The sequence below is a fragment of the Erinaceus europaeus genome, chromosome 9 (assembly GCF_950295315.1).
Source record: "Erinaceus europaeus chromosome 9, mEriEur2.1, whole genome shotgun sequence".
In the NCBI taxonomy this organism is placed as follows: Eukaryota; Metazoa; Chordata; class Mammalia; order Eulipotyphla; family Erinaceidae; genus Erinaceus; species Erinaceus europaeus.
This window is the reverse complement of record NC_080170.1, coordinates 47215696-47235071: the sequence shown is the minus strand read 5'-3', so window position 1 is coordinate 47235071 and position 19376 is coordinate 47215696. Positions and strand designations below refer to the sequence as shown.

The 19376-nt window shown below is 41.8% G+C and overlaps 1 protein-coding gene across 1 annotated transcript in view; it reads right to left on the bottom strand.

The window, feature by feature from the left end:
• The window catches only part of C9H1orf21 (chromosome 9 C1orf21 homolog), a 174982-nt gene that overhangs the window by 46824 nt on the left and 108782 nt on the right, over positions 1 to 19376 (bottom strand). Inside the window, exon 3 of the mRNA XM_060197823.1 lies at positions 17660 to 17754. Coding sequence (XP_060053806.1) covers positions 17660 to 17754 — 95 coding nt within the window. The remainder of the gene's footprint in view (positions 1 to 17659; positions 17755 to 19376) is intronic.

The window sequence follows — 19376 nt, the reverse complement described above, 5'->3', positions numbered from 1 at the left end:
ATCTTGTGCTTCTAATATCAGGGTGTGCTGGGTGCTATTAATAGGACATGCACGGCTGGAGAAGCTGCCTTGCAAGAGGAAGGAAGATGTGGAACGCTGTGTGTTCAGATCTCATGTTAATTACACAAGGTTAAGAGAGTTACCGAGCTATGCCAAACATTTAGCTAATTAGCCAGCTCTTGAGACAAGAGGGCTGCCTAGAGAGACGCACAGTTTTTCCTCATTAATGAGTGATGAGGAGTTCCAGTTAAACACGCATTTCCACCCAAATTATAAAATTTGCTTTATTTGTTTTTCTGAAATTTCAAAATCAGGAACAAATTTAAACTTGAAAAATGAACAGACTAAAGTGGAGTGATTAGGAGATAGCTTACTCTGTACAGTGTACTCTTGATCATGTCTTGAGAATTTGGGTTTGAGCCCCAGGCACCACATGGCAGCACCATGCAAGGGCACCATGGGGGAGGCTCCATGAATGATGGAGCACTGCTATGGTGTCTCTCCTCTCTGTCTCTGTCTGAAATTAACAGGGAGGAAAAAAAAAAGTCCACTAGGAGGGATGAAATTGTGCAGACATGAGGTCCTGAAGACAATAACAAAAAGGGACTAAACTGTAAATCTCCTACTTCAAAAAAAAAATTATTTACTTATTGGATATAGACAGCCAGAAATGGAGAGGTAATTGTATTTACTGTCGAATGTAAAACATTAGTTCCCCAATAAAGAAATTAAAAAAAGAGAAAGAAATGGAGAGGTAAGAAGGAGACAGAAAGGGAGAGAGACAGAGAGACACCTGTAGCACTGCTTCACCACTCACAAAGCTATCCCCTGGAGGAAGGGGCTCAGGGATTGAACCTGGGTCCTTGTGCATTGTAATGTGTGCTCAACCAGGTGTGCCACCACCACCTGTGCCTTATATCTCCCACTTAAATGCAATGAAAAAGTAAAAAATAGTAATATTGAGTAGGATGCGATAAGTTAAAAAGAAAAACAAAAAACTGAACTGAACTAGAAGACTCCCTTAAAAAGCATCCTGTAGAGAGTCGGGCTGTAGCGCAGCAGGTTAAGCACAGGTGGCGCAAAGCACAAGGACCGGCATAAGGATCCCGGTTCGAACCCCGGCTCCCCACCTGCAGGGGAGTCGCTTCACAGGCGGTGAAGCAGGTCTGCAGGTGTCTATCTTTCTCTCCTCCTCTCTGTCTTCCCCTCCTCTCTCCATTTCTCTCTGTCCTATCCAACAACGACAACAACAATAATAATTATAACAATAAAACAACAAGGGCAAAAAAAGGTAATAAATAAATAAAATAAATATTTTTTAAAAAAAGAAGTATCCTGTGATGTGGCAGGGGAGGAGGCTAAGGTGGTAGGGTGCAGGACTTGCACACATGGGGCCCCAAGTTCGCTCCTGGTACTGCACATATTGGAATCATGCTCTGACCTCATGAAATCAATGGATAGATTTTTGTTAAAACTTAAAAATAGAAATAGAAGTATTCTATGGAAGAGTCTATAAAATAGCAAAACCTAAGAATAACAGTAAAGCCTACATCAGAAGTGCATGTCATGCTCTAGTAACTGTAGGTTTCAGGGAAATGTGATGACAGAAATCAGGAACACAAGGATGAGAGGAAAGCAGATGTCATAGTGTGTACTATGAGCAGCAGCTACTGTAGGTGCTTTACCAAAACCACCTCCCCTATTCCTCATGATAACCCAGAAAAGTAAAAATCACTGCTGTTGTTTGACAGATGGAAGCTAATGGCATTGGAGTCCACTTGGTCGATTCCAAATTATATTCCTCCATGAGGATAATTTCTGGAACCATCCGTTCCACCCCGGTTCCATGGCTGCCAGTTCTTAGCAACATCGCCCTGCCAGATATTCGTCGGGATGCGGCATCATCTAAGTTCATTTCCCACGTCTACGCTCGACCGGACCTGCCAATATACGCGGATATCTTCGCCCACCCTGTCCAACACTTGATGTCTTGTCACCCAATCTGGTCCCCTACGCCTACACTGAACTTCTCTGTTCCAGACTCTTGGAAACAGAGTTGGCAGTCAGCTGAGGTAAAGAACAAACACCTCGGGAGTCAGGCGGTGGCGCAGTGGGTTAAGCGCATGTGGCGCAAAGCGCAGGGACCGGCGTAAGGATCCCGGTTCAAGCCCCTGGCTCCCCACCTGCAGGGGAGTCGCTTCACGGGCGGTGAAGCAGGTCTGCAGGTGTCTATCTTTCTCTCCCCGTCTCTCTCTGCTTCCCTTCCTCTCTCCATTTCTCTCTGTCCTATCCAACAACAAAGCAACGTCAACAATGGCAATAATGACCGCAACGAGGCTGCAACAACTAGGGCAACAAAAAGGGGAAAAAATGGCCTCCAGGAGCGGTGGATTCATGGTGCAGGCACCGAGCCCAGCAATAACCCTGGAGGAGAAAAAAAAGAAAAAAAAGAACAAACACCTCATCACAGCCCCCTGCAAGCGTCAACCCGGCTTTGACCTAGCACGTTATGATTGGGCTCTCCTCAATCGCTATCGAACAGGCCATGGCCGGTCGCTGGGGAGCCAGAGACGACCCGAACTGCCCCTGCGGCTACAGACAGACTATGACCCACATAGTCAACGACTGCCACCTCTCCAGATTCAAAGGAGGTCTCGAAACTTGACATCAGGCTCAACCTGACGCTGTTGACTGGCTACGGAAGAAGGGCAAACGCTAGAAGAAGAAGGCATTGGAGGGAGAGAGGGAGCAAATAGTTAATCTGGTGAGATTTGAAGCTAGGGTCTTCTGTTCTTAGTGGTTCAGCCTTGCTAGAGAAGACTTGCTAAACACTTAGCTTTTGAGGCATCTAGTGCTACAAAGGTGTCTGAATTTCCACACTCAAAAGGGAGATGGCTTCCTCACCAGTTTTCTCTCAAAAATTGGAGCCAAGAACACAGCCCAGGTTTCTAAAGTCCATAAGATTTCCACAACAGTTTTCATGTAAAGTGCCTGCAGGTTGGTGACTGGATGGAGCTGTGGTTCTCAAGGACCGAGGCCACAGGAGTTCAGCATAGCACAGCCTGCCCTTCATGAGGATGTTCTTGCCTAATGACTTAGACAGAACCTGGAGGAGGACTGCTGTTACCAGCAAGTCAATGGTCAGGGAACAGTGTATGCCCCCTCAGACCTCCATGCTTGATGGAGAAGTTCTGCAGAGGCTGGTTGACAACCTAGCTGGACTCGCAGCCACCATCACAGACCCAGGAGTGCGTCACCACGGAGACCCAGCCCTGTCACACTTTTAGATGAGTATAGTTCCTGCCAACATCTAAACACAAGTGCACAAAAGCCTGTGAGGAGGACTGTGGCCAAACCCAGTCAATTCACAAATCTGGGAGATCATAATGTAATCTTTCCAAAAAAAGTATTTTATTTAATGAGAGACATACAGAGGAGAGAGAGAAAAAAGTATGTGTGTGTGGGGGGGGGGCGGGGAGAATACCATACAGCTCTGACTTATGATGGTAGCAGGAATTGAACCTGAGACCTTGGGACCTCGGGCATGAAACTCTTTTGCATAACCATGATGCTATCTATCTCCCTAGCCCAATATGTCACCTTAATGGGGTATAATGGGGTCTCACAAATGCTGATGCCATGATTATGCGGTCCTCACTGTGGCCAATTTTTTCAATGCTTTACTTTTCATGGAGAAGAGACCAGAGCACTGTTCAGTTCCACAAATAGTGGTGTCTGGGATTGAACCTGAGGCACCTGGAGCCGCAGGAATGCAAGTCTTATGCTCCAGCACTGAGCTGTCTCCTTGTTAGGAAAAGCTCATTTGATTTTAAACATTTATTTTATTGATTACATATTAGAGAGAGTTTCATATGAGAGAAGGAGGGAGGGAGAGAAGGAAGCCAGAGAACACTCTGGTACTTGCAGTGCTGGAGAGGAAACTGGAACCTCAGTCATGAGAGCCCAACACTCAACCAGATGAGCCATTTGCCCAACCGCCACATTTTTACTTTTTTTTTTTTTTTCTTATTGTCACCAGGGTTATTGCTGGGCTTCTGTGTCTGTATAGTGAAACCACTATTCCCAGCATCCATTTTTCTTTTTCATTTTCTTCCTTTATTTATCTTTTTTAATTTGATAGGACAGACAGAAATTGAGAGGGGAGGGGAGGATATAGAGTGAGAAAAAGAGAGACACCTGCAGACTTGTTTTACTGATGAAGCTTCTCCCCTGATGTGTGTGTGTGTGGGGGGTCAAACCTCGATCCTCATGCATAGTAACTTAACTGGGTAAGCCCCCATCCAGCCTCCATGTTTACTTTATCAGCAGAAAATTCAACTATTTAATAGGGGAAAGAAGCAGTCTCCCCCAAATCACTCTAACACTCTGTGATCCTATGTGGACAGATGATCTAAAGGCCACACATCTGTTAATATAGTCTGGCATTGTGAGCCTGTGTGTGTCCCCTGCCTCATCCTGAGCCTGGGGCCCACTCAAACTCCCACGTCCTCTTTAACACCGGGTCATGTTGGTAGGAATGAAGAGAAAATACGTGACGTGCTTGTCTAGCATTGGACACAGCCCCGCTGTGAGAATCTGGAGAAGAAGTTCATTTGAAAAGCACAGTGAAATAAGAGATTGCGGAAGGAAACCAAATTCAATAGTTGCATGCCCTCCTGTTTCACTAGCTTACCACTCCATATGTTCCCTGGCAGGAGCCAGGACAGGATGAGTGTTCAGGCTTCCAGGGGGTCAGGAGGTGCTTCACTGTGCTGTGCTGAGGGTCTCTGCTCTCTTCCTCTACAGTTGGGTTTCCTGACACTCCTTGCTCCTGGACTCCGCATGTCTGTAACTCAGAGACGCATCTGATGTGCTGTACATGTTGAGGCCTGTACAACCACATCCCGCCTCTGATAACAAACCTTGTGTTTTGTTTCTGAGCACAACCTAAATTCCCATCTTGCTTCTGGTTTAAGTATCCTCAACTGTGCAACTCCACAAAATATAGTAAAAGGAAAAAAAAAAGATTTGTCTCCAATTAAGCAAAAGTCCTTAAATAATCCACTTAGGAGCACAAATTTGTCAGTACATGAAGGGCTGTATTATATACCTTCTCACTCTAACAAGCAAAAAAAAAAAATGTAGTTTTGGAAACTGTTTAATTTTCAAAGGATGAGGAAATTTTGCGCCTTTTATCACACAGAGTAGAAAGCAAATAAACAAAATTAGACCTATTTTGAACACAGACAGGACATTTTCTTCATGTATCTGCTAGAGTGATGACAAGCTAAATAATATTTCCGTTTACTCCAAAGATGATATACGTATGTGTCTAGTATGTTTTTCTATCTTTTCTGAATGACAGGTGGAATCCATTGTTATCAAAAGCCTTTTGCAAACAAATTGGGAGGCCAGCAAATTCCTCTCTCTAAAACCAGGTATTATTTGCTTCCAAGTAAAGTTGATGAGAGCACTGCTCCAACTTTTGACTCTTGGAAACAATGCAAGCATCCCTCTGACACGCTTACCTTCAGGGCATAAGTTATCAATTTCAGGTGAAGTCACATTCCCGAGCTGGCAAACTAATGGCAGAAACTTGCATGCTTCTCTTTTACTTTTAACATCAAGGTGGAAATGAGCGAGGAATAGGAATAGCCCGCAGAAAAGTCATGCCACTGTGTTCCCATTCTAAGTATTCAGTGACGTGCTTGTGACACCGTTGGTGGCCTTCTCAACTATCACTCCTTTCTCTGCCTCCCACTGCTGTAACTTTAGCCTCATGCATAAAAAGCACCCATGTTGTTAGTGACATAAATACACCCAACATCTAAAATAACCACATGGCTCAAGCAGACTCAAGCTTTGACGAGGACTTCTTTTCCGTTTCTACTTAATTATTAGGGTCCTGTGCTCGCAGAATAGACCTCAATTCTGAATCTAAAGTATTAACTTGTGTGTTGTGTTTACCAAAGTTCAACAGGGAAAACACCCGAGGATAAATTAGAAGGTGCCCTTGACTGAGCAAGAGAAGGGCAAGTGTAACTATGATCAGCAGCTTTCAGACAACACCTTATATTCAAGGAAAGCATATTTAAAAGCAATCACATTTTCCAACAATGCTGGGAAAAAAGGAAGTCATTATCAACACCCCCAGTCTATCTTGAATCAGATCAGCTTTGTCTAATATGCAGTTACAAATGCTGCAAACTGACTAAAGACCATGGTGTACCCTAAAATTCAAAATTAAAGTGCTGATAGAAAAAAGCCTGAGTACACCAATTTATCAGACAAACACTTTCCAAAAGGCTTCAGCAGCCTCCCTATCTGCTTATGATTCTGGCCATATCTCCACACTTGGCTCACTCTCTCCTTCTGCTGCAAATCCCTTTTTCATCCTCCTCTGCCTGTGCAAACACGCTTGCATTCAAGGCTATGTAGCCACACCAGCTCTCTGAGAATGTTCCAGTTCTCCCAGTTAGAGTTCCAGTACCCCAGGCTCCTTTTCTCAAGACTTCATTTGGTTGTCTATCAGCAAATGCACCTGAGAGTTAGAGTCATTCCTTCCATTCCTGGTATGCCCAGACATTGACTGACTTGACAGTGAAAGCCAGAGCGCTGAAGCAGGGAGCTGTTCAGGAAATCGACTGGGCCACAGATTATTCCCAACACTGTTCACCTGCCTTTGGTCAGTCTGTGGGATTAGTATGGAAAAGGGAAGGTGCCATGATTAACATGGTTCCACCAGATTCTGTTATGCCTAGCTTTTTGAACAGCTGTAACAGTTATTCTAAAACCCTCTTCTCTGAACCACTGCATTCTGTACCTGTTGAGGACACACATTAAAATGGTTTTCTTCACAAGAAACTGGAAAGTATGCTATCTTTCTTCAAGGGTAGTAATCATTAGCTCTTAGAACCATGTTCTCATCATGACATAGTAACTAACTTCAGAAACGAAGCCAAGTGTCATTATAACAAGTAACCACGCTAATCACTAAAATTCGTGTTTGGATGTCATGATTACAAAGCACTTTTGTGGATATGATTTTAGTCTCCTGGTGTTCTGGTTCCTGAATCAGGAATTTTGCTTGTGAATCAATAAATCCCATCCTCTTTGGAGAATTAAAACTGTCCTCTTGTTCTACTCTAAAACAAATTGCCAGAACAACCAGTGAAAAGAGCTTGAGTGTGCCCAGTTCAAGTGACATCTAAATGCTGGCTGGACAAAGGACTTCTTCTTTTTTAAGAATTTATTTATTCATGAGAGAGATAGGAGGGGAGAGAGAGAGAAAGAATTAGATATGACTCTGGTACATGTGCTGCCAGAGATTGAACTCAGGACCTCACAGTTCAGAGTCCAATGCTTTATCCACTGCGCCACCTCCCGGACCATGACAAAGGACTTCTTCCAAGATCCTAGGTGCAGCAACCTCCCCTCTTTCCCCTTTTGTGCCATCACAGAAGGTGCTAGGCCACTATGACTGGACAGACCCTCAGTCTAGGAGAGCTGAGGGAATGGGCCTCAGAGTTCTAAGCAGGGCATCTTGGTGAGGACATTTTGGGATAAAGTGATTTAAAAAAATTTTTTTTCTTTTAATATTTATTTTATTTATTTATTCCCCTTTGTTGCCCTTGTTGTTTTATTGTTGTAGTTATTATTGTTGTTGTCGTTGTTGGATAGGACAGAGAGAAATGGACAGAGGAGGGGAAGACAGAGAGGAGGAGAGAAAGATAGACACCTGCAGACCTGCTTCACCGCCTGTGAAGCGACTCCCCTGCAGGTGGGGAGCCGGGGTTCGAACCGGGATCCTTATGCCGGTCCTTGTGCTTTGCGCCACCTGCGCTTAACCCGCTGCGCTACAGCCTGACTCCCTAAAGTGATGTTTTTTAAGTAACACTAGGAAGAGAGTTCTCTTGTTTAAATCTGATGTTCTCCACTACCATTTTCCCTTTGGTTTGGGAAGCTCCTCAGTGAACTAGACTTACCACAAACCAGGAAATACCCCTGCTTGGTCCAGACTATCCCACATAACCCAGTCAAATCCTGATCTCAGCTCAGATCCAAGTTGCTCCTGGAAGGAGGGGGCTGGAGAGAGAATGGAGACTTCATACAGTTTGACTTTTTTTGTCTCTCTCTCCTCACCTTTCTCTTTCTCCATCTCTTTCTTCCCTCTCCATTTTCCTCTCTATCCAATAAATAAATGCATTTTAAAAAATTTCTTTATTGGGGAATTAATGTTTTACACTCAACAGTAAATACAATAGTTTGTACATGCATAACATTCCCCAGTTTCCCATTTAACAATACAACCCCCACTAGCTCCTCTGTCATCCTTCTTGGACCTGTATTCTCCCCCCCCCCCCCCCCCCGCCCAAGACTCTTTTACTTTGGTGCAATACACCAATTCCGGTTCAGGTTCTACTTGTGTTTTCGTTTCTGATCTTGTTTTTCAACTTCTGCCTGAGAGTGACATCATCCCATATTCATCCTTCTGTTTCTGACTTATTTCACTCAACATGAATTTTTCAAGGTCCATCCAAGATCAGCTGAAAACGGTGAAGTCACCATTTTTAATAGCTGAGTAGTATTCCATTATGTATCTAGACCACAACTTGCTCAGCCACTCATCTGTTGTTGGACACCTGGGTTGCTTCCAGGTTTTGGCTATTACAAATTGTGCTGCTAAGAACATATGTGTACACAGATCTTTTTGGATGGGTGTGTTGTGTTTCTTAGGATATATCTCTAGGAGAGGCATTGCAGGATCATAGGGTAGGTCTATTTCTAGCCTTCTGAGAGTTCTCCACAGAGGTTGGACCAATTGACATTCCCACCAGCAGTGCAGGAGAGTTCCTTTGACCCCACAACCTCTCCAGCATTTGCTGCTGCTACCTTTTCTGATGTGTGACATTCTCATAGGAGTGAAGTGGTATCTCATTGTTGTCTTTATTTGCATTTCTCTGACAATCAAAGACTTGGAGCATTTTTTCATGTGTTTCTTGGCCTTTTGGATCTCTTCTGAATATTTTGTCCATGTCCTCCCCCTATTTTTGGATGGGTTTATTTATTTTCTTGTCATTGAGTTTGGCAAGCTCTTTATATATTCTGGTTATTAGCCTCTTGTCTGATGTATGGCAAGTAAAGATCATCTCCCATTCTGTAAAGGGTCTCTTGGTTTGGGTAGTAGTTTCTTTTGCTGTGCAGAAGCTTTTTAATTTCATGTAGTTCCATAGGTTATGCCTGCCTTAGTCTTCTTTGTAATTGGATTCATTTCATTGAAGATGTCTTTACAATTTATGCAGAAAAGAGTTCTGCCAATATTTTCCTCTAGGTATCTGATAGTTTCTGGTCCTTGATGCACTTGGAATTTACTTTGTGTTTGGTGAAAGATAGTGATTCAGTTTCATTCTTTTGCATGTTTCAACCCATTTTTTCCAACACCATTTGTTGAAGAAACTCTGCTTTCCCCATTTAATAGTCTGGGCACCTTTGTCAAAAATTAGATGTCCATAGGTGTGGGGGCTTACTTCCAGGCTCTTAGTTCTATTCTATTGGTCAGTGTGTATATTCATGTTCCAGTACCATGCAGTATTGATGACAATGGCCCTATAATACAGTTTGAGATCTGGGAGTGTGATGCCTCTGGTTCTATTTTTTTTCTCAAGATTGTTTTGGCAATTCTAGGTATTTTCTGGTTCCAGATAAACATTTGTAACCTTTGTTCTATTCTCCTAAAAATGTAGTTGGGATCTTGATGGCAATAGCATTAAATTTATAGATGGCTCTGGGTAGTATATTCATTTTAATGATGTTAATTCTTCCAACCCATGAACATGGAATATCTTTCCACTTTTTTCTGTCTTTTTCTATTTCCTTAAGGAGTGACTCATAATTTTCAGTATACAAGTCTTTCACTTCTTTGGTTAGGTTTATTCCTAGATATTTTATTGCTTTTGTTGCTATAGTAAAAGGAACTGATATCTGAATTTCAACTTCTTCTAACTTAGTGTTTGTATAGAGGAATGACTTTTGAATGTTAATTTTGTTGCCTGACATCTTACTGTTTTGCCTGATGATTTCCAAAAGCTTCTTGCTGGATTCTTTAGGTTTTTCTATGTATACTATGATGTCATCTGCAAATAGGGAGAATTTGACTTCTTCTCTTCCAGTCTGCTGCCCTTTAATTCCTTGCTCCTGCCTGATTGCTATGGGAAGAACTTCCAACACTATGTTGAATAGTAATGGTGATAGTAGGCAGCCCTGTCTAGTACCTGATCTGAGTGGAAATGCTTCCAGTTTTTCAGCATTGAGTATGATGTTGGCTGTAGGTTTGCTACATATAGACTCCACTGTCTTCAGGAATTTTCTATCTATTGCCATTTTTGTAGTGTTTTGATCATAAAGGGATGTTGTATTTTGTCAAAGGCTTTCTCTGCATCTATGGATATGACCATGTAGTTTTTGGTTGCTTCTGTTGATGTGGTGGATCCCGTTGATTGATTTACATATATTAAACCAACCTTGCATGCCTGGGATAAACTCCACTTGGTCATGATGAACAATCTTTTTAATATACTGCTCTATCTGGTTGGCTAGAATTTTGTTCAATATTTTAGCATCTATTTTGATCAGAGATTTCTGCTCTAACTTTCTGTTCTTCTGGTTGCTTTAGGGTTCCTCTGTTCTTCTTCTTCTAGGTCTTTAAGATGTACAATCAGGCTGCTAATTTGTGCTTTTTCTTGTTTCCTAATGTGTGCTTGTATGGCTATGAACTTCCCTCTTAGTACTGCCTTAGCTGTGTCCCAAATATTTTGATAGCTTGTGTCTTCATTTTCTTTGAAATCTTGAAACATACTGATTTCTTCCTATATTTCCTCTTTGACCAGTAGTTGTTTAGTAGTTTACTGTTGAGCCTCCACATTTTGGGAATATTACTAATCTTCTGTTGATTGTTAAGTGTTAGTTTAATGCCACTGTGGTGTGAGAAGATGCTTGGGATGATTTCAATGCTCTTGAATTTGCTGATGCTGTCTTTGTGGCCTAACATATGGTCTATCCTTGAGAATGACCCCTGTGGACTTGAGTAAAATGTGTATTCCAGTTCCTTGGGATGAATGACTCTGAAAATGTCCAACAGTGCTAGTTTATCTCCTCATTTAGCCCTCTCATGTCTTTATTGATTTTCTGCCTGGATGATCTGTCAAGTTTAAAGAGTGGAGTGTTGAAGTCCTCTACTATGACTGTGTTGCTGTTAATGTATTGCTGTAGCTCCTTCAGTAGATGTTTGATGTATTTAGATGGCTTCTCATTGGGTGCATAGATGTTAATAATTGTTAAGTTCTCTTGATTGACTGATCCTCTGAGCATTAAGTAGTGTCAATCCCTATCTTTTTTAATTTTATGTATTTTAAAGTCTATCATGTCAGATACGAGAATAGCTATTCCTGCCTCCCCCCCCCCTTTTTTTTTGTCGGCCATTGGCTTGTATGATAGTTTTCCATTCTTTCACTTTGAGTCTGTGTTTGTCTTTTTGAGTTAGGTGGGTTTCCTGTAGACAGCATATTGTTGGGTTGTGTTTTCTGATCCATCTTCCTACTCTGTGCCTTTCAATAGGTGAATTCAGGCCATTGACATTTATTGATATCAAAGATTGAAGATATTTTAACACCATTTTTGTAGAGATTTAGAATGTTCTGATAATATGTCCTATTTATGGTGGTCTGACTGCTTATAGGAGACCTTTCAGAACTTCTTTCAGGGAAGGCTTGGTGATAGTTGATTCTTTCAACTGTTTCTTGTCTGAGAAGGGTTTTATGCCTCCATCTAGTCTGAATGACAGGCTAGCAGGATACAGTTGTCTTGGTTGAAAGCCTTTCTCATTGAGCACTCGATAGATATCTTGCCATTCTCTTCTGGCCTGTAGTGTTTTTGTGGAGAAGTCTATTGCTAACCTTATGGGTTTTCCTCTGTAGGTGACTCTTTGTTTTTCTCTTTCAGTCATTATGATACTATCTTTATCCTTATTTCTTTCTATTCTAAATATGATGTGTCTTGGTTTCTTTAGATCTGCGTTAATTCTGTTTGGGACCTTCCGGGCTTCTTGAACCTTTATGTCTTTTATGTTTTCTAGACTAGAGAAGTTCTCAGTTATTATGTCCTGAAGAATGCTATGTTCCCCTCCCTCTCTTTCTTCCTCTGGTAGACCAAAAATGCAGATATTACTTCTTTTGAAGTCATCTCATAGTTCTCTGTTGTTTTTTTCAGTATCTCTTAACCTCTTTTTGAGATCTCTTACTTCTTTTTTAGTTGTCTCTAATTCTTCCTCGATCTTGCTAGTTCTGTCTTCAGCCTCATTTATTCTATTCTCTCTGCCCTCTACTGTTTTCTGGAGTTCATCTGTTTTGTTAGCCTGTTCTGATACTGTTTTAGCTTGTTCAGCTAGTTGTGTTCTTAGCACAGCTATTTCAGCTTTCAGCTCTCTAATAACCTTGAGATAATTATTGTTTTCTTCCAGAGTCTCATTTGTTGTTTCTGCATTTCTGATGACAATTCTTTCAAACTCTTTACTTACTCCTGTGATTATTTCCTTAACCAGTGTTTGGATGTTGACCTCCTTACTTTGTGGTTCAACTTTTGGGGGGGCTCTTGTCCTGGTTCATGACTCTAATATTTCTTCTTGTTGGTTTAGCTATTTTACATAGTATGTTATGAGGTCCCCCTCTCAGTACTTTTCAAATTACTGATCACTATTGCTTGGATTGACTTGTGTCTAAGTAAGGTACTTAAAGTGTTCACAGTTGTGGAAATTGACAGTTGTTTCAATATTATTTTCATCCTTGAGCTGGAGCACAGTGGCTTGAAAGCCTCTTTTGTTCTTCTTGTTCCCTGTAGGCTATGGGAGCCTGAGGGCTTTTAAACTATAAGTAGGCTTCTTATCTTAATCACTGACTCCTGACCAAGACATAAATCAGGGTGGGGCAGAGATAATCCAGTGGTTATGCAAAGAGACTTTCACAGCCCCACCACTAAGCCACCCAGGTCTAGATCTTCTCCTAAATCTCCTGGTTAGTTCTCTGTCCCCTTGTGTCAGTACAGGGCCTCCCTGCTGCTCCTCAAGATTCTGAGGGCAGTAGCAATGGAGACTCACAGTTGCATTTGGTGAGGCTCAGGGGAGTCCTCTCCTCCCTTCAAATGCCCCCTGGTTGGTGAAACAGACTGGAGGTGCTGTCTCAAGTGGTAAGCTGCCAGACTGTTACCAGCCACTTAATCCCTCCCAGGCTCCTCTCTGTCCATGAGCCACACGTGTTTGCACTCACCAGTGATTTGGTGGGTTCCTGAAGTTGTTATAGTCCTGTTTTATTGTGGTCCCAGGTGGTCTCCTTTGGTATTCCTAGTTGACCCGGGAGAGGAGAGGAGAGAAACACAGCAGAAGCTCCATAGCCCCACCTCCAGAAGTCCCTTTTTAAAAAAATATTTATTTATTCCCTTTTGTTGCCATTGTTGTTAGACAGGACAGAGAGAAATAGAAAGAGGAGGGGAAGACAGAGAGGGGGAGAGAAAGATAGACACCTGCAGACCTGCTTTACCACCTATGAAGCAACTCCCCTGCAGGAGGAGAGCCGGGGGCTCAAACTGGGATCCCTGAGGTGATCCTTGCACTTTGCGCCACCTGCGCTTAACCCACTGCGCTACTGCCAGACTCCACCCCCCCCCCCCCTTTTAAAGGCATCAACTTGAGTCCTGTTAGTTTATTTATGTTATCCACCAGAGTGTCTGGCATAATTAAATGGTTTGAGAATTTGGGACCATTTAAAGTCATGATCTTTTAGATTATTTAGTTTCTACAAATAATTACGTGACCTTCATTTGAGGACACACACTTAAAGATAAACACATTTTCCTAGAATCACCAAGAGTAACTTCTAAATAGAAAAGTCAGCTACTATATTAACTGCTCTATAGAGCTACAGGAAAAGCAGACATTGTATTTCTCAAAAAGAGGAATTGCAAATCAACTCTTAAAGGCATTCCTACTATAAGAGCATCAATATAGAAATGTGAGTGACATTATAGTAAACACTAATGAGTCAAAGTTTACAGTGTCCATTCACATGCATTTCAGTCCTCAGCGGCACAGTCTAATGATTCAAGTGGTGTGGAGACTGAGCTAAGTTCCATTTAGACTAGTCCCTGGTTTGTGCTCTGAAGAACACAATCCCCTATAGGAGACAGCTTAACTGTACTCTAGGTTTGTCGGTAAGTAATTGCCACTTCCCAGTTTCCACTGACTGGAAAGCCAGTGCCCCAAAGAGACATTGCTCAGGCTTCTGGTGCATTGGCTCTGATTCAAGAGGTCTCCGAACGGTCAAGTCTTCAGTTCTGTAATGAACTGTAACATGTCCTGAATTTGTTAAACATGTATCACTGAAGCAAGGTGTGGAAGTTCTTACTCCTTCACAAGAGACTGGAGTTGCCAAAACTCGAATTTTTTTTACTATTATTATTATCTTTAAAATCAACTTTAGGTCAGACAAGCAAAAGACTCGTACTTTTATAAATGGTTTTTTTTCTTTTTTAAAAATTATTTTATTTACATGATTGAATCATGAGAATAAAATGTGTCATGACAGAGAGAGAAAGAGACCACAGTACTGCTCAATTGTGGCATGTAGTTTCACCAGGGATTGAGCCAAAGACCTCTGGGTCCTTGGGCATGAAAAACTGATGCACAACTGCTATGCTCACTCCCAGCCTTGTATTTTCTTTTTTTAAAATTGTTGTTGTTATTATTGTTGTTGATGATGTCATTGTTGTTGGATAGGAGAGAGAGAAATGGAGAGAGGAGGAGAAGACAGAGAGGGGGAGAGAAAGATAGACACCTGCAGACCTGCTTTGCCTCCTGTGAAGTGACTCTCCTGTAGGTAGGGAGCCAGGGGCTCGAACTGGGATCCTGATGCTGGTCCTTGTGCTTTGCGCCATGTGCCCTTAACCTGCTGCGCTACCACCTGACTCCCATCCTGCATTTTCTTTAACAAAAGAAGAGAAAAAAACTCAAGTTTAAGAATACAAAAATCTCTGGCCACCATATCCAATTCTTTCTCACCACTTCCCACCTAACCCAACTTCACTAATAAGACATGTGACAACAGCCACTGGCAGGAATTTACTATCTATCTATCATCTATCTTATCTATCTTACCTATCTATCTATCTATCTATCTGTCTTCACCAGAGCATTGCTCAGCTCTGGCTTATGATGGCACTGAAGATAGAACCTGGGACTTCAAAACCTCAGGCATGAAAATTGTTTGCATAACCATTATGCTGGCTCCCCAGGCACAATGTGTAAATCATATTTAAGTGGCAAACTCCCAGCAGAAGTGACATTAACTATAATCCCATGAGTGCAGGGACGGAATCAAACCAGTAAGGTAAGAACCCCATGAACTACTACCAGGAAGCTACTGCTAATAATTTAGAACCTAGATGCTTGTCCAGGTTTTTCACAAAACAAAAAATTACCTATAGAAAATGCAGTGTTGGGGGTCGGGCAGTGGTGCAGTGTGTTAAGCGTGTGTGGCGCAAATTGCAAGGACCGGCGTAAGGGATCCCGGTTCGAGCCCCCAGCTCCCCACCTGCAGGGGAGTCCCTTCACAGGCGGTGAAGCAGGTCTGCAGGTATCTATCTTTCTCTCCCCCTCTCTGTCTTCCCCTCCTCTCTCCATTTCTCTCTGTCCTATCCGACAATGAACGATGTCAACAATGGCAATAATAATGACCACCATGAGGCTACAACAACAAGGGCAACAAAAGGGGAAAAATGGCCTCTACGAGCAGTGGATTCATGGTGCAGGCACCGAGCCCAGCAATAACCCTGGAGGAAAAAAGAAAAGAAAAGAAAATGCAGTGTTGCTATTTATTAAAAAAAAAAAAATCTCAAGTGTCACCAGACAATACATATACATTCTACAATGGGATGCTTTCTCAACGCTGCTTCAGATCCTTCTCGCACTGCAGCCACCCTATTTTCTGACACACATGTAAGCTGTTTGCCATTTTTCACTAGTGCATGTGATACTGCAGTGGCCTTTCTCATGCCCAAGTCCTGTGCAGCATCTCAGGTGGAAGTGCTGGGCCATGGAAGCACAAGTTCAAAGTTTGATGAAGGCTGTCAAATTGTCCTCCTTGTTCACAGATAGTATACTGGTATATTCCCCTCCCCCCCAGCCATGCCCAAATCTGACACTTTGGAGTCTTTAGCAGTCTAAGAGGATCGTACTTTCATTTTCATTTTCTTTCTTCCTTCTTCTATTTTTTTTTTTTTTAGTGATTTAATGTTGACTTACAAAATTACATGTCAATAGGGGTATTTTTCACATCATCCCACCACCATCATTTTCTTGATTATAATAGATATCATATTAGGCAACATCCTCTGAACTGGTAATTCAATGATACCGTAAGTTAAAGCAGAGTGACTATATATATCGGCCCTTTTATTTACTATTTACATATGGCTACTGTATTGCAAATGCAGATTCCTTTTTTCCAGACAGAAGAGGAGACATCATAACTCTGTTCTACTGCTTGTAAAGCTTCCTCAAACCCAGGCCCTCACATATGGTAAAGAGTGCACTCTACCATGTGAACTATCTCTCCCATTCCCACCTTCTGACTTAGGAACAGCATTTCTCCTTGCAGTCTGGAGCCAATGCTGGACTCTACTCCTATTTCCTGTGTGAACCATACTTCAGCTGCACATCTCAAATTCTTTGGTTTGGTTTTGCAAGGGAGTAAAGAAGGTACGGGCCCTATGAAATAATCTGAGAGCAGTATTTAACCTAATTTAGATGCAAGTTTTCAATCCAGACCTTTCAAAGCATATCATTTGATGTTCACCATAACAGCTCCTTCCACACTCGTGCTTCAGTTTTTACCGATCACAGTGACACTCTACCAGAGTCAGAAGGCAAGGAACTATTACTCTGCTCTTGGAAAATGTTCAGTGAACTGATGGCATCAAGCAGAGATGCTGGGAATGCAGACTTGACTGTGGCCAGAGTCTTAGGGACGTGAGAGTCTTTTAATGCAGGAGTTGGCTAAGATTGACCCATCTTTAAAAGGTGGTTCTTAACGTTCTATTTTAAATTACCATAATACTCAATACATTAAAAGAAAAAAAAAAAGAATCCAAGAAGATCTCTAACCTTGTGAACATGAAGTTTTATTTAGAGAGATATACCTTAAAAGTACATTATTTTCCCTTGAAAGACAACATTCCTACTACTACATGCCCAGAATATTGACACCTGGTCATTCATATTGAGCTGAAAAAGAATTGATGGAGAAGAAGAGAAAAGAAAATTCTCCTTCACTTATAAATCTCAATTCTATATCCTGCTTCTCCCTTTCCATTCAACCATTCTAAAACATAAATTTGCTATATTTCCCCAGCAGCATTTTCTATCAAGATTAAAGAAAGGTTTATTCAGAAACAGGCAGGATACAGGAGGCATGCAATTTCCAGGCAAGCTATAAATAGTGGCAGCATTTTAAGAGCCCTTGTGCCCATGTGTAAGTTACAGTTGGAACATGCAGTACAGACTTCATTATGCTGGTGTCACCAAAATCTATTGTTTGATGAGAAATCTGACTCTTACCAAGTTTTCCTGGTTCCTGGCTGCTATTTTCTGCTCGTCTTCTGCCCCATTTTTCATGTACTTGACCTCTTCCACTGGTTTGATTCTATATTCATCTGAGGACAAAGAAGAAAGAAAAAAAGAAATATGTTTTATAACTATCATTTTTTTTCAATGGTAGAAAAGCATCATTGAGAAAAAGCTCAATTGCCAGTGCATTTTCCCCTACAGCCTTGCTATTGGGTAAATTATAAACAATGTGGAAGAAGCTAATCCAAGAACTTTGGTCTGTTTTGAGATGGTCTCCCTCTGTTGACTGGGAGAAGCCCAGCACCACAGATCCAGTTGACCAGAGCAGGACTGACAGAGAGCACAGGGTGGGGCTACCTATCTGGAGCAGCACTTTGGAACCCACACTCATGGGGCTGATCACATAATGGTCTGAGAAAAATTCTTCATGAGGCTATTCATTCAAAATGCCAGTGGATCAAAATTTTGTAGTGCACTCACAACCTTAGTATCTTGCCTTTATTAAAAACAGTACTATGTTTAAGACTAAGGACTTTGGCTGAGAAACAGATACATAAAATTGGGAGTTGGCTATACAGAACTAGCACAGGTCATCAGAATAAAGAGAACAACCCAATTAAAAAGTGGGCAGAAGAATAGATGGTTCTCTAAAGAAGAGAGCCCGCGTGTATATATACAGAAATGCTCCAATTTACTCATCATCAGAGAGATACAAATCAAAACCACACTGAGATTCTACCTCACACCTGTGAGAATGGGCTCCATCAATAAAACAAGAGAAGCTAAGTGTTGGAGAGGATGTGGAGAGAGAGGAACTCTACTACACTCCTGGTGGGAATGTAAACTGGAATGTACAAACACTATGGAGAACAGTATGAGGAAGCCTTAGGCAAATACAAATGGAAATGCCATATGACCCACCAATTCCACTGCTAGGCATTTACCCAAAAGATATCACAACACTGATTTGAAGGGATATATGCACCCCCCCGTTTATAGTGGCTTTATTAACAGTAGCAAAAACCTGGAAACAACCAAAATGCTCTTTGATAGATGACTGGACAAAAATGCCATGGGACATATACTCAACAGAGTATTATTCAGTAATAAAAAAAGATATTGTTGTGTCCTTTGGGATAAAGTGGATGGAACTGGAGAAGATTATGCTTAGTGAAATAAGGAGGTGAAGGACAACTACAGAATGGTTTCATTCATATGTGGAATATAGACAATTGGGCATATGAATGTGAAAAAAGACAAAATGTCAACGTATTTCCAAGACTGTAGAAAAACTATAGTGATTATCTGTGGGGATGGGGACACAGACCTTTGGTGATTGGCATGGTGAAAAGAAATAATAATAAAAAGGAATTGCAATGTTACTACATAGATCATAAGCTATGCACACACTCTCTGTCTCTCTGCAAAGTCACACACATGCAGGGGACACAGTATCCCACAGATTTCATGAGGAAGTGGATCACTCAAGGTTAGAGAGTGTGGTGGGCCCTTTGTGGGACCTAGACTTAGAAACAGTAAGGGAGAAACAGCACACCCCAATTGAAAGAGGTCATAGGGCAAACTCAAGAAAATTGGAAGCTAAAGTTCTTCTCTGGGGTGGAGATTTGGTGACGAAGACAATGACATTTTCATCAGATTCCTGTCAATAGGAAATGACTTGGGTAGAATTGAGATAAAAAACAGGCCA